Source organism: Thermobia domestica, chromosome 13 (genome assembly GCF_964235325.1).
Source record: "Thermobia domestica chromosome 13, izTheDome1.hap1.1, whole genome shotgun sequence".
In the NCBI taxonomy this organism is placed as follows: Eukaryota; Metazoa; Arthropoda; class Insecta; order Zygentoma; family Lepismatidae; genus Thermobia; species Thermobia domestica.
Genome location: NC_137466.1, coordinates 198,336,602 through 198,363,448, shown reverse-complemented (window position 1 = coordinate 198,363,448; position 26,847 = coordinate 198,336,602). Strand labels below are relative to the sequence as shown.

General features: G+C 35.3%; 1 protein-coding gene across 2 annotated transcripts in view; it reads right to left on the bottom strand.

Annotated features, from left to right (window-relative positions):
- Positions 1-26,847, bottom strand: part of Ykt6 (YKT6 v-SNARE homolog) — a 59,162-nt gene that overhangs the window by 15,638 nt on the left and 16,677 nt on the right. Inside the window, exons 2-5 of one of the 2 annotated variants that reach the window (XM_081737204.1) lie at positions 23,406-23,617; positions 21,361-21,461; positions 17,555-17,725; positions 12,199-14,450 (exon numbers count right to left, since the gene is read on the bottom strand). In XM_081737204.1, coding sequence (XP_081593330.1) covers positions 14,313-14,450; positions 17,555-17,725; positions 21,361-21,461; positions 23,406-23,595 — 600 coding nt within the window. In that variant the 5' untranslated portion in view covers positions 23,596-23,617 and the 3' untranslated portion in view covers positions 12,199-14,312. Of the gene's footprint in view, positions 1-12,198; positions 14,451-17,554; positions 17,726-21,360; positions 21,462-23,405; positions 23,618-26,847 lie in introns of those variants that run through there. The other variant, XM_081737205.1, reaches the window with a different exon arrangement.

Below are 26,847 nucleotides of genomic sequence, written 5' to 3'. Positions count from 1 at the left end.
ATTGTGCACAGGTATTGCAGACGAAAAATGAGGGAATACGGCTTCCGTATTTTCCTGAAAAAAAGAAAAACGTTTGGGTGGGACACAGACTCCTCCAAAACTTTGATCGTGAAGTATCAAAAGTGCTAATAACAGTATGTCAGAAGTGCTTAAAGGACATGAAGAATTGGAACGACACATTTGTGTAGGGACAATACGAAAAAAAAAAAAAAAAAAAAAACGAATACGGCTTTATTTTCTGCGAAAAAAATGGTTTTAGGGGCCAGAATTCCCCACCCAAAATTTTGAAATCGTGCATAGATATTCTAGACGTAAATTGAGGTAATTGTGTTTCGTATTTTCCTGGAAAAAAGCGGTTGAGTGGGGAACGGACCTTCTAAGCTGTTGATTACGAAATATCAAAAGTGCAAATAAGTATACGTCAGAAGTTCCTAAAGAGTATAGGGAAGAGTAGAGGAAACATTGTATAGGGACAATGTGCAAAACAATAAATGAAATGCGTTTTAATTTGTACGACAAAACAGTGTTGGGGCCTAGAGCCCCTCCAAAAAAAAAAAAAAAAAGTATTACCGTAAAAGTGCAGGAAGGAATGGACCGAATCAAATGAAATTGTGTGTAGATATTGTATAGACTATACGTAAAATAAGGACTTTCGTGTTTTTAAGATGTCCCTATCGATTTTGGCACTTCAACAACAAACAGGAAATTAATCGGCACGTGTTTTTGTTTATGCGGAAAAACATTATAAGGGATAAAGTTGCCTCGTGATATACTACAAAATACGCTAACTGTTTGTGGTTGTTGTTGATCTGCCAAATTTGAAGAAATCTGATGGAGACACTTGTGAAACACGAGAGGCTTTATTTTTCATATCCAATATCTACAGACAATTTCATTCGCTTCGGTCCTCTCCTTCCGACACCCAACGCCTCGGTCCACTCAACAGTTTTTTTTTCTTTTCAGGAAAATACGAAGCACGTATTCCCTCATCTTACCTCTACAACATTTGTGAACAATTTCATTCAGTTCGGTCCATTTCTTCTTGCCTTTCTTGCGTCAAATTTCAAAATTCTGGGTGGGACCTTTTGCCCCCTAAAACAGTTTTTTTCGCAGGAAATAAAAAAGCCGTATTTGTTTATTTTTTGCTTATTGTACTAACACAAAGTTTTGTTCCAATTCTTCATGTAAATTTAGGCACTTCTGGCATACTGTTATTAGCACTTTTGATATTTCATGATCAAAGGTTTGGAGGGGTCTGTGCTTCACCTAACCGTTTTTTCCAGGAAAATACAAAACACGTATTCCCTAATACGGACGACTTCCCTAATATACACGTATGTCCGCAATATCTGTTCACAATTTCGTTCACTTTGGTCCACTTGTTTTTGCCTTTTGGGCGTCAACTTTCAAAATTTTGGGTGAGGGCTTTTGCCCCCTAAAACCGTTTTTCAGCAAAAAATAAAAAAACACTTATTTGTTTATTTTATGTGTAGTATCTACCTGCCAAATTTTATCAAAATCGGAGTGTTGCACTTGGGAAGTGTTACTTGTTAGAATTATAACAACAACGCATTGTCCACAGTTTGTACACTGACTCAAAGTAATCTGACATAAAAGAACCTCAAAAGGGAAAAAGTAGGTTTATTAAAAAGTGCTTGAGGTTTGGTAAGGGACAGCTTCCAGGACCTCACGCTGGATACGTCACTGAGTCAATGCATTGTATTTGTTTCTTGCAAAACATGATAATTAGATGCGTAATATGTAAAATTATATCATAGTTTGACGTTTAATAGGTCTTTCCTTAATACATCCATATTATCCGGCGTTCTGCCTGCCTGTTTTATGTTGGATGAGCGAAACTCTACTGTATTTTCAAAGATAGCATATACAGTGGAGTCTCGTTAATTCGAACTTGGAAATTCGAAATATTGGATAATTCGAACAGAAGTCAATTCCCCTTGAAACCTGTATTGAAAACAATAGTAAAAATTGGTGGATAAATCGAACTTTTGAACCTATGTTTTGGATAATTCGAAGTAAATACAGTTGAAAATTTTTAATGTTGGACAGATGTAAACAGAGAAATACAGCTTTAACGTGTTTTCAGTTATCCAGATGCAGCCATAGGGAAGAGTAATACCGAAGATAAATAGAAAATCTATGTAATGATACAGATGAAAGTAGGGAAGAAGTAAAGATAGAGAACGTATGGCAATCTCATCTTGTTTCAGAATTGCTTGAAAATTTAAGATGAATTATTGATAAAGTCAACCAAATGTTATTAGTATCGCATTTCACGCAATACATGAAATTCAAGATTTATTGACCGTAAAAAACAATCAAATTCAAGCAAATGAGGTTTACGACTTCTTAAAAGTGAGAACAGAATATTCGAATTGTTACTGGTGTTTAATTGTTTGGGCTATTCAATTTAGTGTTGTACGTAAATATATTTTTCATTGTACACGTAGCTTGAATTATGTGGAGTCAATGTCGTTTGTTAGTTTGCGGTATTCGATCACGCAAATAATAAGCTGCTTTAAAGGTAAAGTCTACACCATATGAACATGTTTTTGATGCACAGTACTTTAGTTTCTTTGTTGTTATATATGTGAAAATGAATGTTGTTGGATAATTCGAATTTTGGATAATTCGAAGTTTTTTCGTGTCCCCTTGGACTTCGAATTAAAAAGAGTCCACTGTACACAGGGGCTAGAGGTCTGCACGGGCCGGAATTTTTAGAACAGATCCCTGCCCGTCCCCTTTAGTTTATAATCTATAGGCATTAGCGGATTAAGGGAGGAGCCAATGGAGCCCAGGCTTCGGGGACCCAAGCTCAGGGACCCTTTAAAGTCCCTCTGTTTAATACTAAAATATAGTAATCAACTTATTATATTATAGGCTTCAGACCGATGCTTTTTTTTTTCTCCGCTCGTTACGCTCGCGGTATCGCTAGATTTAAGTCTTTCCATCAGCAGCATTTACCTGTTAATAATGAATACAATTATTTAATTGTTAATAATGAATTTAACTAAACTTTTTTTTTTTTTTTTTTTGCAAAAGTACTAATACATTTAGAGAAACATCAAAATTAACATATTTAAAACAGCAAACAGTAAAAATAAAACATAATTTTGGTATTATATAAACCGACAATTGTAGAAACGAAGGATAACACATAATGATTAATAACTAAACTAATTATTGTAAACTTGGAGCTCATTCAAATATTACAGCATAGTTCTCGGTAGTTGCATAAGCCTATGAGGCTGTGGAAGGCAGAAAAGAAAATTTATGCACTGGAACTATTCTTAACATAGGGCTCCCTTAAAACAGTCGGCTCTAGGTCCCCAAAATCTTAATCCGCCCCTGTCTATAAGCAATATTTCATGAAAAGCTGGTATTTTTTAACAAATGTGTTCGTCATCAAGTTTTCATAAAGAGTCCCTTTCTCATTTAAGTAATTTCAGAGACCACGGTGTTTCAGTGGTAGAGCGTTCACCTCTGGTGCATGGAGTCCTTGGTTCGATCTATGCTCGCGCCAAGTGAACCTTGTGCTGGACAAACACTGTGTACGTGGGTCTTCTCGAGGTTCTCCCGTTTTATCCCACTTTCTTCATTCGACCATTTCATTCATTTCTTATCATCACTGTCTCCTTTAGCCTATCTGGCATAATCGTGGGACGTAAAACTTAAAGATTTCATTTCAAATCATTTCAATCAAAAAACAGTTGCAGGAAGTATGTAATTTCGAATAAAACAAACTACTATATACAATTCTGAGTATATTATTCTTTTATGAAATTCTCGCGAACCTTATTTCTAAATCGAAGGGTAAGAAGACTAAAGTCACTCTCTTATTATTATAGATCCATTTCAATTGAAGCAGTTGGAATAATTGGAAAAAAATTTAAAAAAAAAAACACCCTATATTCCAGTGTGCCACAATCAGTATAACGCGGCACACTGGTGTATCCAGCAAAGTGAACAGTGTGACGCAAACTTTTTCCTATTATTTGCAATAATATTTGTCGAGCTTCTGTTATTTATTATTATTATTATTATTATTATTATTATCAACGGTTCTTCCATGGATCAGCTGTCTGTATACGGTTAAGCAACCACAAGTATCACATTGAGGGAATGAGTATAATTATTTACTTTAATAGTAATACAAAAGTCTATTTGCTTGTATATTCTACCGGGAATAACTGCATCCGTCTAGAAAGCTAGGACTAACAACAAAGGGATCCAAAGTTGTGACCACACACCGCCCCAAATCGTGAGTGCCACAAGTTCTCTTCTACGCCTTAGCACAATAAGAGCTGTTGCGTTCAGGGAGAGAGAGAAACAACTTAATTCCATTGCAGTTATATGCTTATTAAATGTTAACTTATATTTGTAAATTATGTAAGTGATCGTATCGTTTTCTGTTTATTATTATTATTATTATTATTAATAATAATAATAATTCTTATTATTATACATTTCTTAATACGTTGATTGCCATGTGTATGGAATTCCATACACACGGCTCTCCTGTGCAGTAGAGCGTGATTATTTTCCATACGCAAACAATGTAGATATTCCAAGTTTGTTGTGTTCGTTCTATAGCTGTGTATGTAATTAGATACATATGGCGTAGAAATCAAAATTTAATGTCCATGCCACGTATATGCAAAACCATACACAAATACATTTATGAACAAAGACATTGAGTTTGAGTTTAACGTCTCGTTCAGCAACGAAGCTATATGTGACGTCGGCCTACTAATTAACGTGGACTCCGAACCACGTGAGCTCTCGCCGGGAATCGAAGTCGGGTTTTCCACGCCAAAGGCGCGTACGCTAACCGCTTAGCCACTAATGAGCTCATGAACAGAAACATTTATGAGCTAAAACAAAGGCGAAAACAAATATGTGTGATGTGATTTTGAGTTTAACGTCCCTTTCAGCAGTGGCTATATGAGAAGTGGACCTACTGATTAACGTGGAATCCGAACCATATGAGCTCCCGCCGGACGAAAACAAAGACCTTTGGAATTGACAATCATCATTTGGACATTTCAGTCGCACCTATCTAATATTAACAACGTTTCTACGATAATTTCGTAACATTGTATTATTTCTTTTGTTGATTAGCTTGGTTAGGCTGATTTAAACACTTTTTTCTTTGCACCGACGTGTCACATCTCTTGGACAATAGCTCTCACTGGAAATCAAATCCAGAACCAATGCACTTGAACCATTTGACCATAACAAGGCACATTTAAAAAGAAGTTTCGATTTTGTTCGGAAAATTGTGATTAGGTGTAACATTTAAAAATATATTTAAGAAAGGGTACGGAGCAAACGCATTGTACTTTCTCGCTCGAATTTTTTACACTGACTTATGTTAGGCTGCAACTATTATTGAAACATTTATTTGGGAAATTGCGAATAAAATAATGTTTTGGAAAACTTTGCTAGAAGAAACTTCATGCCCAAAAGTAAAGTACCCATTGGTCATATTTCCGTTAGAAATAACTTGATCCATATATTAGAATTATTAAGGATATAATTGTATGTGAATTATAAGCAAAAGCGTCTGAGTAATTTCTGAGAAAATCATGAAAAAAGTCACCCCCAAGAATAAATTATCCCTTGTGGATCTTTTCAGGACAAACGAGCTATGCTATATTGTTAGTGTTTTCGTAAAACATTTATTTATGAAATACGAACACAATCGCCTGAGTCGTCCTTGAGAAAATCGCAGGGTAAAACTTACTGTCAAAAGTAATATACCATTTCTAGTTTTTCCGGATGAGGGAATAACTAGGTTAGGTTATTTATGTAACATGTATTTATAAAATATGAACAACAAACATCTTCTGAGTGTTTTTAGGAAGGTCATCGGGAAAAGCTTACCCCCAAAGGTAAACTCTTCTATCTGTAATTTTGACAGTATATAGAATAATTTTTAAGCAAATCGTCGGGAAAAATTTCACTGTCAAAGTAAACTATCTCTTTTGGATTTTTCTTTTCGGCCGAGTTATATCATATTGTAAGATTATTACAGAAAATATTTTACTGAAATTGGAATAAATTTGTCTAAGTTATTACTGAGAAAATTGTCCAAAAAAATTCAACCCTTGAGAAAACCACTTCTGTATGTTATCGGAATAAACGAATTATGCTGTATGTTAGTTTATTAATGAAACATTTCTTTACTAAATATGAACAAAATTGCCTGAGGCGTTAATGGGAAAACCATCGGGGTAAAGCTCACCCTAAGATTAAGCTACTCCTTCGAACGAGTTGTTATATTTTAGGTTATTAATGATACGTTTATTTATGAAATGTGGTTGAGAAAATTCTGCAAAAAGAACGCATACCATACAGTAAATTACACAATATATATTTTTTCAGAAAAATTATTCATATGCGGTGGAGATTCGTTAATAAAATATATATTTATAAAAAGTAAATAAAATCGTCACAGCTTTTTTTACTTGAGAAAATTGAATTGTTTTAAATTTTAATCCTTCAGTAAATTACTCTTACTTTTAGATGTCAAAGGACATAAAATTCGAAAGATAGTATGTTATTAAAACGTTATGTCTAGAATTCGGTCCACATACGTTGAACAGTATGGCTTCTATTTGAGTGCGTGTAAAAGCGTGACGAATCGAGAGACGAATAGATGGTCAGACATCGAAAAATCATCTTTTCGATATGTAGGAGCCATGTAACTTGAATTCATTGAAATCTGGTATTCGGTTTTTATAACTATCACCACATTTTCTTCTTTCGTCAACCGAATGTGAAAACGAATAGGCCTACACCGACACGTAATGTGATAATTTGTAATCCCAAAAATTTAATTTGTTATGTTTAATGTGTTGTCACGCTAGAAAAAAAAGCTTATGCATGTTACATCATTTTATTATCAGTTTTTCACGCTACTGTATAATTTGGTATGATTATAGTTAATATATATGGCATCTTTCGGAAGCATTCGTGTTCCTCACAAAGAGAGCTGTAAAATTTAGTTTTGTTTAAAGAAAGCATTCTTGATTTTTTTTTTTTACACAGACTTGCATTTGTTGCACTTGTGGATATGAAACAAAAGGAGAGGGAGAGAGAGAGTCAATACTCTAAAAAGGAACACACACACAGAAACATAGAACAGTATATTAACTTCAGCCTTTTTTTTTCAACATGACAACGAGCTATGGCTGTGACTGTGTTCGTCACGCTGTGTGTAAAGCTGCAGGTCGCGCTTGTTTTGCTTTTTACTGTTCCTGACTCACAGACACTCGCAGTGAGTTGAAGTTACTTCTGCTGTGTTTAAAAAAAAAAAAAAAAAAAAAAAAAAAAAAAAACCATAAACTAAAAACAATCGCTATTAGTAATAAATAGTAAGCTAATTCTGAATAAATAGCCTACGTCATCAGAAAAACAAAAAGTTCTTTCATTATTATATTGTTTCGGTTCTTATTAACATAAAAATTATACACTTTCTACAATGTTTTGTAAAGAAAAAAAATTGAAGAGGATCGGATGGGATTCGATCGGGGGTCAAAACAGTATAAGAATTGCTAATCCGTCACTCTACCCACTTGACCACACAGACTTTCTTTTTGGTGCTTATCTTTTCCTTAAGAAATAAATGCTCATGGCTATAGAGCATGTCACTTCCAAACTTAAGACAACAGTTTTTCTCTTTGTTTATATATTTCCGTACAACATCTTGGTTACAGAAGCTAATTTATATTTGGCAGACAATTTACACAATAGATTTAAGCCAATAAATGCAATATTTTACTCTACTTTCCAGTTCCTTGATTCAATCCTCCCCCTGTTCTGTTACCAATTCTGTTATTCCCTCTACAATCGTGCTGTGCTACTCCAAAAATTCCCTCGAAAACATTATTGCCAGTATACACAAAACCGAACATAATTTTGTTTTTGCTTATATTTTTATTATTTAATTATATTTTATGGAAATATCTCCTTAGATGGATTGCTTTCTATTATCTCCACATACTAATAACTGAATTTTACCCATAAACGTAAGGAAAATGGAATAAATGCGAAAAATCTTGAGTTACAGTATAAGCGCAATTTTTTTTGCGCATGGGAGTACATAACTTTATCATCAAATTGGCTTCAAAATGTTCTAAATGTGACATAACTTAGTCTAACCCACTGACTACCAGTATTCACCTATATGTCAATTTACTATATAGGTTTCAGTATGTTCTGAATATCCGTATGTTAACCTTACCCACTAACTATTATTAATTTCTAAATAACATTATTATAATAGGTTTCAGCATGTACGAAATATGCTATACAGGGTTACCCTAACTTCTTAGTATTAATATTCATGGAGTTCAATATCATTTATTTTACGTGTTTTATATATTCCCTGCGCAATTTTCACATATTGTGTGCTGGTGTTCCGGACAGCAAGGAATGAGGTAACACTTGAATCTTGTCCTCACCTTCTTATCCTAAGAACGTGAACACAGTTGGCAACAAATCTTTTTCTGCTTCTCTTGACCGCAGTTTGTGACTTTGGAATTCCCAACCCCAGAGATTTGTGATAGATGAACTCCAGACTGGAAGGCTCGTGCATTCAATGTTGAATCTGGTCATTGACGAACTCCCTCCCAATTTCTTTCAGAAATTGGCGAAACCTGCGTCGCTTTCCAAATTCACAATCTGAAAATTTTAAAATCCAAAATATATATGCTGCTACCGCTGCACAGTCCAGCATGTTGAAAAATAATATAGTAGGCCAGCAGCGATTCTTTCGTTTATATGAATACAACTTCAGCTAACTCAGCACTGGTGAAGAAGTTATCGTGGCGACGTTGCGTCTCTTGTATTTCCGAGGATCAACCAATCGCTTTACAAGGTACAAAGTGTTGTTTCTTATTTTTGTTCTGTATTTTCCAGGCTTGGTAGGTATGTACTGTTTAAACCCATATTCCGCGAAATGCTACCAACTGTTCATCAACGGTCAGATCACTTCCAGGCTTATAAATCTTGAACAAATTATTCAGAAGCATTTTCCAAGCATCGCTGCAGGCAGCAAGTGAGTCTGTCTCTAGTCTCTGTTTTTGTCGCTACATTGTCGAAACGACAGAAACGAAGCAAATGGTGGAAACATTCCATTGACATTGTACCACGAAATATTGGCATTCCACTGCCCACTGCCCACATTTATCAACACTTGCATTCGCCAATTTGTAAACTCCACCAAGCTTTTAACAATATTCCAATAAAAGCATACATTTTTGTTTCATCTGTTTCTGTTCATTTCTTTTCATTTACAGGATGCGATTTATTCCAGTTGGTTATCACTTGTTTAGACCTTCGATTTGTCTCCCGAACAATGAGATTGGCCATTTCAGGCGTTATGAACAGTTTCAGAGCATTAAATTTATTAGAATCATTCTTCGCATCCTCCTTTTTGTTGCAAAATATTGTCCTGCAGTTTATATTGAATTAGGTTCTTTAGTAGCCCATTTGAAATATGATCTCGATTCAAAACGCTATCATGTCTAGCCTGTGTATGACTAGTAGAATGTTGGTCGAGAGACCAGTAGTTTCACTTCCACTGTCAGATTCTTGATCATATTCATAGTTCAAGTCTTCTCTTTCATCCGTGTCTTAGCATTCGGAGGATTCGTCGCAACTACCAAATCTTCCATCATCTTCACTGTCACTTTTACATAATATACGCTTAGCTTCTTCTACTGAAATAGCGTTTTGTGGTGACATTTTGCAAGCGAAGAACACAACGAAATCATTTCAGGAGCACTGCAGGACAGGTTTCACTGATTGGCGAACAGCCATAAACTCAACTCAAAAATCAAACAAGTGATGCGCATTGTTGAAATTACATGAACGTAAATTGCTCTGATACCTGTTGATAAAATAGAGAAGCTAGCGGCATTGTTGAAGTAATGTACACCTAAAATGTGCTGGAACATGTTTGTAAAATAAAGAAGCTTTCAAACATCCAGCACGTGCACATATTAACATTTACAAAGCAAATTGTACATCGAATATATCTGAGGTCCGCTCGGACCCCAGGTCACAGAAATATGACATTAAAACTTTAAGGTGAAAAAGCATATCACTCGTTGAAATGTATATTGTGAAAAGCTTGCAGCGTACTAGAAACATTTTGATATGTCACTAGGCATGAGCATCCAAGGTACGATATGTACAAAATGGCAGCTAATTAAAAGTGCCTGGGGTCCCTGTGGACCCCAGGTCATAGTGATAAGGTTAAGTAACAGGTGGCTAAATTTAAACGTGACCATATGTCTCTCGAAGGCGATGCACGTGGAAGGCTTTCCAAAACAGCAACCACAGACGAAAACATCGAGAAAGTGCACAATATGGTATTGGACGATCGGCGTAGTATGGCGATGGCGCTGAAATACGCCTTAGGCATATTAGAAGCAAGAGTATGACACATTTTACACGAATAACTAAATATGAGGTAGGCGCTACATTCGCTGAATGTTGACTAGAAATAAATTTCTAAGCAATGTTTGGACTGTTTTAAAAATAATCAAATTGATTTTGTGCGAAGATTTGTTACTGTAGATGAGGCGGGGTACACTACTACACGCCATGAAACAAAACAGTAATCAAAGTAGGGGTGGAAGCTGGCCCTACACAAAAAAGGCAATGCCGATTTCACCTGCCGGAAAAGTTATGGCCAGTGTTTTCTGGGATACAAAAAGTATTCTCATTGGTTACCTTGCAAACGGTGTCTACTAAAATTCCACAATGAAATTTCGTGACCTTTTCTTTCCAAATCATAAAATTTCCTAACATTTTCAAGAGCGAATTAGGCCGAATTTTCATCCATGCGATACAAACATACTTTGCTTGCGATTTGGTAGCGTCTAAAGCCGATCATATAATTTTTGGTGGTGAATTTTGATCTTTTATAGAACAAAAATTTTCAATCTGTACTTACATTTGCACAGTTAAAAAAAAATCATGACCCAAAAGCTAAATTTCGTGACTTGCATGACCGTTTTCTGATTTAGTGACTTTTTCGTGACATTCGTGACTTTCGTGACCGATAGACACCCCGGTGAAACAATAACTGAAGAATACTACGCATGTCTTCTGGACCAACTGGATGGTAAACTACATTAGAAGAAGTCTGGATTATACATTAAAATTAATCATAATTCATCAGGACAATGCATCTGTCTAGAAAGATACTTTGACAATGAGAAAACTGAAGGATTTGAAGTACAATTGCTGGAATATTCAACCTATTCGCCAGATTTGGCACCTTTTGACTTCCACCTATTCGCATTTTTAAAGAAATTTCTGTCTGGAAAACATGTTGTGTCCAATAAAGATATTCTTGTAGCCATGGATGGGTATTCTCTTAACAAAACAGTCTTTCATTGTCAGGCAGACAACTTTTGAACTTGCCCTCGTGAGAAGAAGGCAATGCGGGATGGATGTCAGTTTGAAATTTAAGAAAGAAAAATATCGTAAGCAATAGGCCAAAACATAATGATGTCAGAACACCTTTTTGTTTGATGTCATGTTTTGAAAAACAAAATGAAATGAAATCTTTGAGTTTTACGTTCCACGATTATGTCGGCCACGCTAAAGGAGACAGTAATGATGAGAGGTGAATGAAATAATGGAATGAAGAAAGTGGGAGGAAACGGGAGAACCCCGAGAAAATCCACGCACACTGTGTTTGTCCACTACAAAGTCTACTTGACGTGAGTTGGGATCGAACCAGGGACCTCATGCAGCAGAGATGAACGCTCTACCACTGAGCCACCGCGGCCCCAATGTTTATGTTTTGTTAACAATTTTCGATAAGCGTGGCCAACTGAACAATGAAATCGAATAATATTCTAAAACCATAACGTAGTTTAAATTATAAAGAAAATCAATGCTCGAAAGTCCTTTCCCACACAAAACTACTGCTACAAACTTCTATTGCTTACATAATCACAGATAATTTAAATATAGAAAGATTTATTCTTCTGAATTTTATAATAGCGGAACATTAGTGCCACTGTTAGTAGTAGTTTGTAAATACTTTTCCAGCAGCGCTAAAGCAATTGCCTCCATTATGTATCTTGACAAACCTTAAGGACTTATCAGGAATATAATTTTTCAAGTGAAAAAGAAATACTACACGCAGCATTCGATATGAAAAATATATTTTCCATCTGTTTTCAACAGCAAAAAACATGGAAAATTATAAAGTAATAGATCTGTGATGTCACGGAAAAAGGGGATAAGTCGAAAAACCTTCATCTTTAAGGACAAGGGCAAGAGACTACACACAATTATGATGCCAGAGCCATACATCTTCATAATTTCGAATTCTTAACCACTTACTTCTAGAATTCCATTAAAACTTTTCCTGAGAAAATATGTATCGAAACAAGTCCCATGCTGAATACAACTTAATTTCAACAAACTTAGACTTAACCCACTTTTCCGTGACACTACAGAGATATTCACTCACTTCACTTCATTAAGAAAATTACTTTTGAATTCTCGAATATCATAGTTACCAAAAGATTCACTCGTAAATTTAAAATATTACGTCTTTTCTTATTTAAAAGTTTTTTCTTTTTTCTTTGTTTAAATACCAAACACGAAGGTAATTATATCTAATTCAATATGTTATTAGCAGCAGCATTTTTTCTATTAAAATAAAAGTAACAGCGAAAAGATTATAACAATCGCTGGTAATACCTATTATAAATAAATATATCTGTCTGTTATAAATAATCGTTCTGAAGCCGCTGACTGTGTTTGTCCTAATAGAGCAAACGACTACACAATTATTTAATAAAATTTTCGTGTTTGTGTATCTGATTCTACTAGCACCAAAACAGAGTCGGTACATTAAGATATCCATTAACATTCAAAGAAGCATGCCCTTGTGTACAACTACAAATAAAAATAGCGTTTCAGCCTTTGTACTGATCATACGAGGGATGTCCAATAAGTTGCCTACCTAGACAGGGAGGGAGGGACGAAGCATAAGGACGCCAGACATGCACGGCAAGGCCACTGTGGGGAACCCTGCTGCGCAATTTGAGGTCAATCGGAGCAACGCAGTGTGGCCGTGAACAGAGTGTTTGTGTTACGCCTCGTAGCGAATGTTTGCAGGGTACAGCTGTCCCAAGACTTGTTGGACTTCTTTGAGGAGGACCAGGACAAATTCCTGGCTCAACTGGTGACAGGGGACGAAACATGGGTCCACCACTGGGATCCTGAGAGCAAGCAGGAGTCCATACAATGAAAACACCACGATTTCCCGCGCCCGAAGAGATCCAACAGGCTGTTTACAGGCCTTTTTTCTCTCTCTCTCTCTCTCTCTCTCTCTCAGATTTTTTTGCTACCCACAAAGTGGCGACGGTGTGTAGACCTCCATGGGGACTACACCGAAAAACAATGATGACCCGATGAGCCTATCTGCATTCCTTCCTGTCTAGGTAGATAACTTACAGGACGCCCCCTCATAGATCTTCTCAAACTGTATGAATCAATACATTATTCCTTTTTTTTTCTGTCCTATTTTCAAGCATACTTTCTGAGCTACGAATCGTGATGTATTCAACTTAAAAATTACTACAATTCATCGTTATCATAATAATAATAGAATAATTAAACACATTCCACAAACAAATCAACATATCATTGCAAGATACGTTGACAAGGTTGAAATAAAAGGTAACTTACATCATAAATAAATCATATACATATAACGAAGAATACTTTACACAGCAAATGTACAGTTATTATATTTCATATCATAAATGAAAGGCATTAACATAAAGTCAATTCAGTTTACAACTGGAATTTTTTATTTTTTTTTTATTTTTTTAACCTCATACGTACACACAGACACACACACACACTCGCACGCACATATACACAGAGAAAATATACATATGTATATCAATATCATGATCACAATATACTTATAACAATCAACAGTGAAACATGCGCATACATCGATAAAACAAACATGCATACCAAAACTACACACGTAACACTCAGTTTCCTTCGTTTATCGGGAAAAATCGGAGACTTTGGAATGTCTTATAGGAAAAAAGTTTCAGTTTTTCAGATTATGCCTGACGTAGGAAAGAACAGCACCCGTAATTTTTTTTTTAAAATTTCTTTACATTTCCATAAATCTTGTAATTCATTCTATATTTCACTTTTGGGGACCAAAAACTAGTGTAGTATATTTTGGGGGAAATAATTTATGTGGGCAAAAAAAATAACAACAACACTTATCCAAAACTGCAACATGAATTTGTTTTTCGTGCTGTTTTATAAAATGCTTTTGACTGTATGCTTAATCCTTCAGATTTAGCTACTAGGTCATCCAACTTTTCTCCCCTTTCTAAGACTGCTTCTATAGTATTATGCTGCAAATAAAAAAGTGTTTTCTATTACAACAAGCAAATAATAAATAAATAAATAAATACTATAGCACTACTAAAATAAAAGAACACAAATGATGCACCATGCACGACAGGGAACTACGTCATAATGAATAAAAGCGGCCTCAATACATTGATCTATGTATTACGACACATACATTCTCAAAACAGAATATACTTATCTATGGATATGCATTAGAAGTTCGTAGTCGTGCTTATCGATACTCATAAAACCGGGTGACGATCGAACCGATTGACATGAATTTTTGAATATAATTAGTACCTACCTCGAACTGGGGTTTTATCAAGCTACTTTCATTAAAATGTGATAGTAAGGGGGGTATAGGGAAGTTCAAAATTTCACACCGCAACAATAGGTTCATTAATAATTAAAATTATATTTAAAATTATTCGTTTTTAATTGTTATACATAATAAAAATATTTTCTATTGTTCTAATGTAGACTTTGAGCATAAACAACACAATGTCAGTGAGGCACGGAACAAATTTAGGAAGTAAATCCAGTCTACAGCAAAATTCCCAGCGGGAGCTTATGTGGTTCGGATTCCACGTTTATCAGTAGATCCACGTATCACATAGTCTCGCTGCTGAAAAAGACGCTAAACTAAAATCAACTCAACTCAACTCATATCCAACAACAGACTTGCTGAGGAAAACAGCAAAGGAAGACGAAATCACAAGGAAGTGGTTACACAACGAAGGAAACGAGTTGAGTTGATTTTGAGCATAACGTCCCGTTCAGCAGCAAGGCTATATGAGACGTGGATGTACTGATTAACGTGGAATCCAAACCACATGAGCTCCCGCCGGGAATCGAATCCGGGCCTCCCACGCCAAAAGTGCGTACGCTAACCGCTTAGCCACGAAGGAAACGAGACAGCATATTTAGCACTTGGATCCAAAAATGAAATGAATATTTCAGTTTAACGTGCCAGTCCTGGGCTTATGCTCTTTAGGCTGAGAGAGACGATGAAAAAGGAGTACCCCGAGAAAATGCGCGGACACGATGTTGTCCACCACAAACTTACTTGGTCGGGGATCAAACCAAGGACCCCACGCACCAAATGTAAGTGCTCTACCACTGAGCCACCGTGGCCCCGCACTTGGGCCCAGTTGGGTTCTCACCATTCCATTTAGACTTAAATACGCATTCTAAGAGGACAGTGAGTTCATATCGCACTTTCCAAAAATATTTCCCATAAATATATTTCCCCCGTATGAAAAATGAGTATTCAACTAGTGTATAAATATGCGTTTGGCTTCCTTTATAACCCCACGCACATTGCTCTCATACTTCAGCCTGTTTAAAATTTTTGAAGCATTGCGCTTGTCAGACTGAATAGAATCCAGGAAAATCAATCACTGAATGTCCCAAATGAGCGAATCCCATTAATCTTTCTACGAAATGTATTTCTTACCATAGTAAGATTACGTTGAACAACATTCTCGTTGAAAATCCCTGAATGGTTGGCCAGATAAATAAATTATTCCCCCACTCTCGTGCTATCATTTGATTTATCTACTTATTCTATACAATATCTTATGTTTCGTTGCATTGCAAAAGTGTTTTGCTCATTAGTTATGTGCTCAGGGCTTCTCTCCTTCGCTCCAGTAAATAAATAAGACTTGAATAATGTGAATGCGCTACAGTCTCATTCTGTAAGATAATGAGAGTGAGAAATACAAATACACAATTATGGTTATTAAAGAAGAATCCTGTAACACTGTAGACAGCAACAACCTGTCTTTGAGTTACTGTAAACGGGACACCCAATTTTATGTATTAAATTTGGAGGAAAAAAGAGCTTTTACTGCATATTATGTATGTATGTAAGTATGTATGTATGTACAGTGCTCGAAAAAATAATTTTACCTAGAATTAGGCGCCATAATGATACAAATCCAATTGATACATAGGTCTACATATTATTGGCTTTGAATTATCTACGCTTCAATTGTATTTCCTGTCGGTATGGCGGGATTTTTCGAACTATATATAAGTGTTATTTTATCTGACTTTGTATAGGATTAAAAATGCTTAACTAACTGTAAAATCGCCCGTGTGTCTCGGAATGTAACTAGAATGCTGTTATACTCCATACAGAGGCAAAATGAAGACATCAAACAAAACAGAAAACAGGCTAAACTGGAAAACTTATTGAAAATGAAATAATAAAAATCTCTCTACTGGCGTATAAATCGCACTCTATTTCTTGGACTTATTCTCGAGAAAATAAATTTCTAGCTTTCAGACGATTATGCAATGTAGTCTAAACGAAATGGATCATAAAAGAAGTCAAAACGAGGAGAATGGGAGAAACAACAAAACTCTCAGACGATTCTGTTCGTTACAAATTTACATCTCTGGGATCAAATTAAAAACCCTTCGTATCATAGGTAAGCACCCAATCACTGAGTATGCGTCATTCCTACAAAAAAACGAGAGAGAGACAGAGACAGACAGAGAGAGAGAGAGAGAGAGAGAGAGATAGATTATGTTTGACCGGCTCAAAGTCTTATAACCTGGATTCGAACTTCAGATCTCGTATATTATAACTGAGAATTTTACTACTAAGCATCAATCCCCCAAAATTACATAATGATCACATTTTGAAGTGCGATACCATGGAACAACATATATTTTATATGGAATCAACTTTCTTACAAACTGGAAATTCAAGGAAGACTCGGCAATATGGCTGGTGTACGTGCTTTCCAGGAACTTGGGTTCAATTCTCGGTGGAAGTTCATGTGGTTCGGACTCCACATTAAGCAATAGCTCGATACTGAAGAGCAAGGGTAACCTCCAACCAACACTCGAAGAGAAAATACGCTTCGGAACTAAGTAGACTATATGTGGACTTAAAATATTAACAGAAATACTAACTTCGTAGTTAATTTCATACCATAAAACTATAAAACTAATTTGATATAATATTTTTGTGTGTAATGTATTAATGTGAAAAGTTCTACACCATCATTCTTACACCTATGTCTCATTCTGAGCTATTTTCATTTCTTTCTGAACCGACTGAAATATCTGACAAATAGAAAGATCAATGTCTTACCAATATAATTTTGGTTTCATCCAGTTCTTCCTGCATTTTTGTCATGGCATCCGCTTCGCGGGGATTTTGGTATTTGGCCAAATAGGTATTCACTTGAGGGAATGAAATCGAAGCTTCTGACTCTGTAGCCCATAACGACTGTGGGATCTTCGCTGTGAATTCATCTAACACCTGAAATTACAAAACGTCTTATAGCTAACGGCATTTCATTTAATGGAAAAAACATTGATACAACGAATAACCTAATACTTTTAAACCAGTCAAGTTTTCGTTAAAAAAAAGAAAAAAAAAAGTTTTAAGTAGTTTTTCAAAATCAAGCAAAATTAACAGCGCTGCTAGTTTTTTTCATTAAAAATTAAAACTTCTATTTTCATGAAAGAGGGGGGAAAATAATAAAAAGTACGGGTCAGCGCACTAAACGTTCTTGCTCCATTTCTTAATTTAAATCATGTTGTGCTGCAGTTATTAATGGAAACATTTTCTTGTGAAATAGAAACAAATTTATAAGGTGTTTTCGGAAAATTTCACCCAAAGAAAACTAACCCCTGCAGATTTTTCCATAAGAAAATGACGTACCATATTTTATGATCATTAATGAAATATTTCTATATAAAATTACAAAACTGACGAAGTGTTTCACAAAACTATATATATATGAAAGCCCTCACCACAAGAGTAAACACTACCCTTTGTGGATATTCTAATGGAAGTTATTTATGCAACAATTATTCGAATATTAGTGAAATATGAACAAAATCGCCTGAGTCGTTTTTGAGAAAGTAGTCTGAAAAGAAATTCACTCCAAGGGTAAACCACTCCTTGTGAATTTGTTCATAAGGTGTAATTTAACCAACATTATAGAATTATTAATTAGATAAATATTTATGAAATATGAATGAAATCGTTATGTATGAGTAAATCATTTAAAAAAAAAAAAAAAAAAATCCCAAGAATAAACCACGCCTCGCACTTTTTTTTTTAAAGGACAAATGAGTTTTGCTATATTATCATATTATTAACGGCATATTTATTTATGAAATATAAACAAGATCTTTATATAGCATCTGAAAAAAACTGACCGAAAAAAACCCACTATCAAGAGTAAACCACTTCTCGACTCTTCCTACAGAAATGACTTATACCTTAGTATGGGGTTTTATTGAAAAATTGATTTATGAAATAAAAACAAAATTGTTAAAGCTGTTTTTAAGAAAATCGCAAATATTGATTTTCACCCTTCAGTAAACTACCCTTATTTTTAGGGGTAGGAAGAAAATTTATAAATCTCCTGAAAAATCACATAGAAGCCTTAAGTTCAAAATTTGCTCTCGACACGATGAATGGTATGGTCTCTAAATGAATGTACTCAGGACGAACAGACGGATAGATGTTGAAAACGGAATCTATCTATGGGCCATGAAAAATGTAAATTGGTGGAAATCTCGAATTCGATTTCTTCACAGCTACCATACTTTCTTCTCTCCTTCGTTGCTCGAAAGCGAAGGAAAGAAAAACAACGATAAAAGTAAAAATAATGACAGTAGTGTAATCTTTTTTTTTTTAAAAAATCCAATTTTCTTTTTCGCACGGAGGCCAGGACCAGAAAAAAAATTTTAGTTTGAAAAATTATCTCGGTAGTGGCTGGTGTGACATTGTTTGCATTGCAAACTGAATATATTACTTTCAAAAAATATGTATATCAGACGTTTTGAAAACAGGTAGAAGTTCAAGTTCAGCAATGTACACAGACACATTTTATCTTCTTAATTCATTAATTCTGATAAATAATTGTATTTGTAGAAAATACTGCAAATATAATCACACATACTACAAAAGTACACTTTCCTTTCGCTCAAAGCTTTATCAGATACAGGGAGCAAAAACTACAAAAAAAAGTAACTGAAGCTATCCAGGTGTGTGCTATGTTCAAATTCAGGGTCACGCGGTAATGTTAGCAGGCTAAAGATAGAATAAATGATGTTTAGTGGAGGCAGATAAAACTAATGGAATGGCTGAATTAGTATGTGTAGGAAAGCGAAGAAATAATACAGGTACTTTAACAAGAAACATTTACTTTCACTATAATATAAAGAAAAGGAATGAAAACCAAAGATGAGTTAATGAAGAAATTACGTAGACTCATCATCAGTGTTTGTGGTGAATACAGTAACAAGGCACGTCTGTGTAGTGGGAGATGTGACGAATAAACAGAGCAAGTTTGAAGACCATGATGCCAGGAATGTGACCTTGGCAGCCGTTCAAGCACACGTAGTTTCAGTTTCGCACAATGCAACATGGAACTGACACGCGAAGAACAGTACAGAAATTCTGTTGACTATCTTGCAAAGATCAACGTTCCGTGGGTACACCTTCCTCCATATAGCCCTGATCTAGCTCCTTGTGATTTCTTTCTTTTTCCAACTTTGAAGAAACACCTCCGGGAACGGCGTTTCGCATCTTCGGGGGCAGCGGAGATTATTTTGAAGGATCTGTCCAAAAATGGCTTCCAGCATGGCTTTGATGACTGACAAAAACGTTGGGACAAGTGCATTGCTTGTAATGGGGGACTATTTTGAAAAAGACCATCAATATTTGGAGGATTAGTACAGGTAATTATGTTTATTCATTTATGGTCAGTCTTTCTTGATCAGTCCTTGTAAAATAATAATAATAATAATCGAAATCCAATCCCTTTAAAACTTTTCCATCCCTTCCATTATCACCATTGTTAATTTGAAACATATATGAAAGCTCCACCTCTTAGCAGAACTCCGCAATACCTTCTCTTCAAACATTCGACTTTGTTCTTTCCCTCGGACATGGCTCTTATCATCTCTCCTACTCCCGATCAGCAATTCCTCTTTTCTCCCTTCGTTTGAAGTATTACTGAACCGATCCACCCCTAACCTATTAATCGAAAACGATGGGACAAGAAATCTAACCGAACACGGATGACAAAAATCTTCTCAACCTTTTTTTTTCACGCTCTCTGAACTTGACCGAAGAGAGACCTTATCATACATCCTAATCTTCTTCCCCAGCCTTTCCCACTGGTCTAGTAGTTCGCGCGTGTGCTATTGGTGCAGTGGTCTCAGGTTTGACTCCCGATGGAAGAGCACACAAAAAAGTGTAACTTCACAAACATTCATACACATTAATCATACGTTCGCTTCAGCCTAAGAGGCATAACCATGGAACGTTAAACTATTTTTCTTTTTTTTCATTTCACTTTCTAATCTTCCTCTGATGCCCAATCAATCAACTTAAAATTTCATATCGACTATTCTTCCTTTGTCTACCACCTACTTGGCAATGTTATTTGTCATCCAACCAAACTGACTTAACGATGCTTCTTAGGGAGAGAATCAGGAAATTATATTCCCTAGATGCATACATATCGCATATTTTCAGACAATTCCTGATCTTCACTTCCCAAGTATTCTCCAAGCATAACATAATATTTGCTGAACACTGGTCAGTCTCGGGGCTTCGTTCTGACATCATCTGACCTGCAGCTCAGGGATCCGCCACAGTTGTCATCAATTACTAAGACTATCGTTCCAAAGGTCTAACCTAACTTTTCATCCTAACCCCATACAGAACTCTGGAGCAGGTTTCCACCAGTGAATCTATGTTTTCACAGTCAACCATGGTCCACTCGAGGATCTATTTATCTTAAGTCGTCACCTTACATATTACTCCTTAAAAAAAAAAAAAAAAAAAAAGCTGAATTCCACACACTCAACAACCCAGAAACCAAAAAAGGAAACAATTCTCAAAAATTCTTAAAGCAAAACAAGTGTTACCTTTGTTATCAACGTGTGAGCCACTCTGTGAGGATATTCATGGTCTGAAATAAGTACTCCTGCCAAGTTATCTCCCCGAACATACACGTGACACATATAGTCTGAAAAGGAGAATTAAAAAAAGAATTAATTAAACTAACTAAATGAACCTCAAAAGCACACAAAATCCATTAGAATTATTCCTGTTCCCATACCATATTTCTTTCACCCGTTTTAATACTTGTTACCTTCTCACTGAAGACGGAACTAGATTGTTGTTCCGATGCGTCTGGAGAATATTTAGTTTTCCCACGCCGGAATATATTGGTAAGTAACCAATTTTTTGTTAACATGAAAACCATCTTAAACTTGGAACAATGTAAGACTATGCTACACACAACAACCCATACCCCTTACAACAATAAACATTATTGTAATATTTTCCAAAATACGGAAGATGCACAGTCGAAATTTAAGGAAGGGAAAGCATGGTGGGTGAGTAGTAGAATGCTCACCTCTGGTACGAGGGGTCCCTGGTTCGATTCCAGGACATGAGAGTTTGTGGACAACATCGTGTCCGTGGAATTTCTCAGGGTTTTTATGGTCCCCCAGCCCCTATTCTCATTTCACCAATTCTTTAATAATAATAATAATAATAATAATAATAATAATAATAATAATAATAATAATAATAATAATAATAATAATAATAATAATTCGTTTTAATCACACATCCCTACAGGGTACAACCATGGGACGTAAACCTAGACATTATTTTACCTAATTTTCTTTTTTTCCAAATTTTATGCGGCAATCAAACCGAACTCTAACATGACATATTACCACTACCTATTTTCTATATATATATATATATATATATATATATATATATATCTTACCTTCGCAAGTCATGCAACGGAACGGCACAATCGTGACAGATGATACAATTTTACGTGTTATAAAACGAAACTTTTATTTTTCCTTAACTGTAAAGTGGAAGCTGTGATTATAATACGAAAAATGACAATAGGAAATAAAATTTTATTGAGGCCAAAAAGATTCAAGTTGTTATAATAGTGTTTGACTGAATTACATTACATATACGAAGTATAGGTGTCCTCCCCACTGGACTAGTGGCTAGCGTGTGTGACTTTGGTAAACATAATCCCAGGTTAGATTCCTGGTGGGAGAACACAAAAATTTAATTTCAGGATCATTTACTTTATCATCCGTCTACTTTAACCTAACGGGCGTAACTGAGAAACGTTTAACTATAATTTTATTTCGAAATAGAGGAAATTTTTATGTACTAAGAATTTATAATTCCTCAAATATCTTTTATATAAAAATGAAAATGGCTACGTTTGTGACTTAATAATTCTTGAACCACACCCAACCGATTTCCATCAAATTTTCAACAAGATGTGGTTCGGCTCTGAAATGGATTTTATTGTTTCACTTTGACGGTGCAACGGGAGGGAGAGATATTTAAAAATGATCGAGAATGACCGATATTAGTGTCGAATCCATAGTTTTCGGGTCGCTGAGACGAAGTGACACTTCCGATGCCGTTTTAAATCCAAATTCAGTCCTTTTATGTCCAAAATAAAATCTATTCTCTCAGTGTGAAGAACGGGTCTTCTGGTAGTATCTTCATATTTTCACCCATACATAAACAGAATTTGGACAGACAATATTGCTATATAGACTTAATAAAATTCTTCCATGTGCCCTGCGAAGTATGAGACCAAAACAAACAAACAAAAAGTTTAAACATACGTTCTAGTAATATGTTTCAGATTACAAGGAACACACACTTAAATACAATATATATATAAGTCGCCAATGTTCAAGATATATTTCGATGTGCACATAATTTCAGTATTTCATGAGCATTCATTCTTTCTACTTCCCCTGACGAAGCTGACAACCGGTCACTGAAATTATAATTATTAAAAATACATCATGCACACTCACTAATAATTGACAACAGTGATTCATATTAGACAGCAGGGCAATCTATATTTCACACTGAACAAGAAATAAAAAACATATATTATACGTACCGCCTTCCTTCACAGACTGTCTAGCAGCAAACTGTGTTCTTTCCACTATAATTTTACTCGTAAACGCCATAAATTCTTGGACGCTTCCTCTCTGGAAAAAGCTAAAATTTGCTAGGTCGTATGATGCCTTCAGCAAATTTACATGTTGAGGCCCTTTAAACAGAACGCTTAAGGCGTATAATTTTACCATGGTTGTAAATCCTGATGTTACTCTGAAACAAAGAAAACATATTTATTCGTTCACTATCGAATACAAATATTCTATCAAAAATTATGTCGCACGATGAACTACAATTTACTACAAGATTGACTGCATTGTAAATTACCTGATTAAAAAGCTTCCAATAATACCATCACCCTTCGATTAAACCGATTTTGGGTCAATGACGGATACGTTTATAATAATTTGTACTGTACTATACTGCAGGTATTCACTCAACTTTTTCAGCAGTTCCAGGCAACTCACGGGCAACCCAGGTCACTTCTCAGAATCTCATTACGCCATCAAATGTTGAGAAACTATATATTAGGTGAAATGTATAGAAAAAATAAAATAAAATTTTCTTTTTATTAATTATGAATGTACTTTTTTACTATAATGAAATATTTGAGTTTAACGTCCCACGATTATGTCCTTTAGGCGAAGGGATACGATGATTAAAGCAAGTGAATGATGACGGAAGAATTAATGGAATGAGAAAGTGGGAGGAAACGGGAGTACCCTGAGAAACCCCACGGGTACAATGTTGTCCATCACAAACTTACTTGGCCGGGGATCGAACCACGGATTCCATGCACCAGAGGTAAGCGCTCTACCACTGAGCCACCGTGCTCCCTCTCTTTACTACAGAAATAACAGTTGATTGTTTAAAATTACATGTTCTGAGTTTCCTTTAATCTTCTATATTTGTGTTGTTTTCTCCTTAGAATACAGAAATGTTAGCGATAAGGTAATGTGATGCTATAACCAACAATGATTTCCAAAGGATTACTACTAATGAAAACAAGAAGTCGCTTAAGTATCTACGGTTAAGATTCCTATTTTTAACTTCACATGTTTTGTTGAGTACAAACTTTATTAATATTCGACAATGTATTCTATTAGAACCTTCATATTTCAAAAATGAAATGAAATCTTTGAGTTTTACGTCCCACGGTTAGGTGTCTTCCCGTTGTGCCTACTTCCCGTTATGCCTACAGGCCCTCCAGCACTTTGTAGAAAATATTTTTAATGATCTTATCTGTAGGCAGAACGGTAATTCCCGTTGTGCCTACTTCCCGTTCTGCCTACTCTTTCGAGACGGGGAATTCTGTGCAGGGAGGGATCTTTTCTAGGGATTTTTTCTTTAGTAATTCTAATAGATTCTGTAAGAAGAATAACTATTCCTTTAAATTTCATCATATATTTTAAATGTTATCTTACTTGCTCTTCTCAGAAAAAATGACTAGGTATAGTTTTGTTATTAGCAGCGTTATTCACGTCTACTTTAGTAGAGATGTGTTTTTTTAATACTTACAGAGAAATGGAAAATTAATTGATTCAGTTACAAGAAAATAAACTTATTTCGGTCTAATATCAAGTCATTTCACAACAAAATTTTATTCAGTTTTCCAGTAGTTCATCTCCAACATTCTAAGTTGGGTCTTAGTCTCCTACATTAAAATTACTTTTTCGGCATCACCTTATCAGCTGATTTGTCTTCTATACGTGATTCTATACTATATGCCATAATATCATACATACTTCTATTTTCAGTAATCTGTATAAAATTCAATTCAAATTTTTAATCTGTCACTTTATAAGTATCAATAGGAATAGTAAGCAGCACAGAATGGCAGAATTTGTCAGTTCGAAATACGGGGGGAAAGTGCTCGCGTACGAAGGGTTCTTATACCGGATTAATAGACGTAGTAAAGAAAAGACATATTGGAAATGTACACGTGGGTGCAAAGCGACAGTTGTTGTTTTGGGTGACGATGTTTTATCAAAGAGTGGAGTACACTCTCATGAAACAGAAAGGAGCAAAATTGAAGCAAGATGCTTAATAGACAGGATGAAGTGTAAAGTGTCCGAGAATCCTGTAGATGCAGTTCCAAAAGTTTACAGGTAAGACTAAATTTTCTTTTTAAATGAGTAGTTATTTTATTGGTTAGTTCTATCTTCTAGTTAAAAATTAACTACTTTTTTCTTTCGTTTTTTAACATTACGTTAAGAGACACCAAATAGTTGATCTGGGTAAACTGAAGTCAGTTTCTTGAAGGTAGTGGCCTAGTATCTCGCTAGTCGTGTGATACAAGTTCAAGTTAGCAGTACAAATAATCTCAGTTTACAAGTTTTGACTTCAAGCTTATTGCACTAGTCAGATGAATGTATTTTGCAGGTAAATTTTAACGAAACTATTCATGTATTTTTTTTATTTATTTCATTTGTTTCTATCTTCAGAGAAGTGATTGCAAAGGAAGGGATACAGGAAGAGGTTGCAGCCGCTTTGCCAACATTTGAGGGAATTAAACATACCCTGTATAACTGTAGAAGCGCAGAAAGGCCTGAACTTCCCACAACAAGAAATTGTATTAGGTTAGAGGGCAGGTGGAGACAGACATTAACAGGAGAGGAATTTCTCTTAATTGATGATGGTGTTGATTCTGATCGATTATTGGTAACTGAATTTATTATTATTCAATTTTAATTACAATAACTTTCGTAAAGTACTTAATGTTAGCAGTGTTAAGTTTACAGACATTAATTAATATCATCTAGTTTGAATTTACTTAATGGGATCCTCAAAGTTTAGTTTTGGAGCCAGAGGTGTACTAATACAATTAACTGATTCAAATAAGGGATTTCAATTGTATTATATTCTGGGCACGAGCTTTAGATAACTTTAACATTCAAGTATGCATCCTTAAATTTTTAGCTAGAATTAAGTATGCTGGTCATCACACTTCAAGCTTGCAGCATGTCTGAAAATTCAATATTAAATATATATTTTGTTTGAATTTAATAAGTTTGTTAATATGTTAATTAGCTAATACACTAATAATTATCAATATATTAGGGGAGCTAAATATTAATATTATATTCTGCAGGTCTTTGGGACAACCGGAAATTTACGGAAGCTTTCAACCACAAAGACAGTTTGGATGGATGGTACTTTTAAAGCAGCTCCCCGTATATATCAGCAGCTGTACACCATACATGGGACATATTTGGGGCAGACTTTTCCGTTTCTATTTTGTTTATTGCCTTCTAAGAAAGAGGAAGACTATCGTAGGATGCTGCTTCTCATTAAAGATGCGGCTTCTGCAAATGGTCTTTCCTTTAATCCTACTACAGTGATTATAGACTTTGAAAGAGCGGTAATCAATGCCGTTACTGGTGTTTTTCCGGATGCAGCCATTCGTGGGTGTTTCTTCCATTACACCCAATGTTTATGGAGGA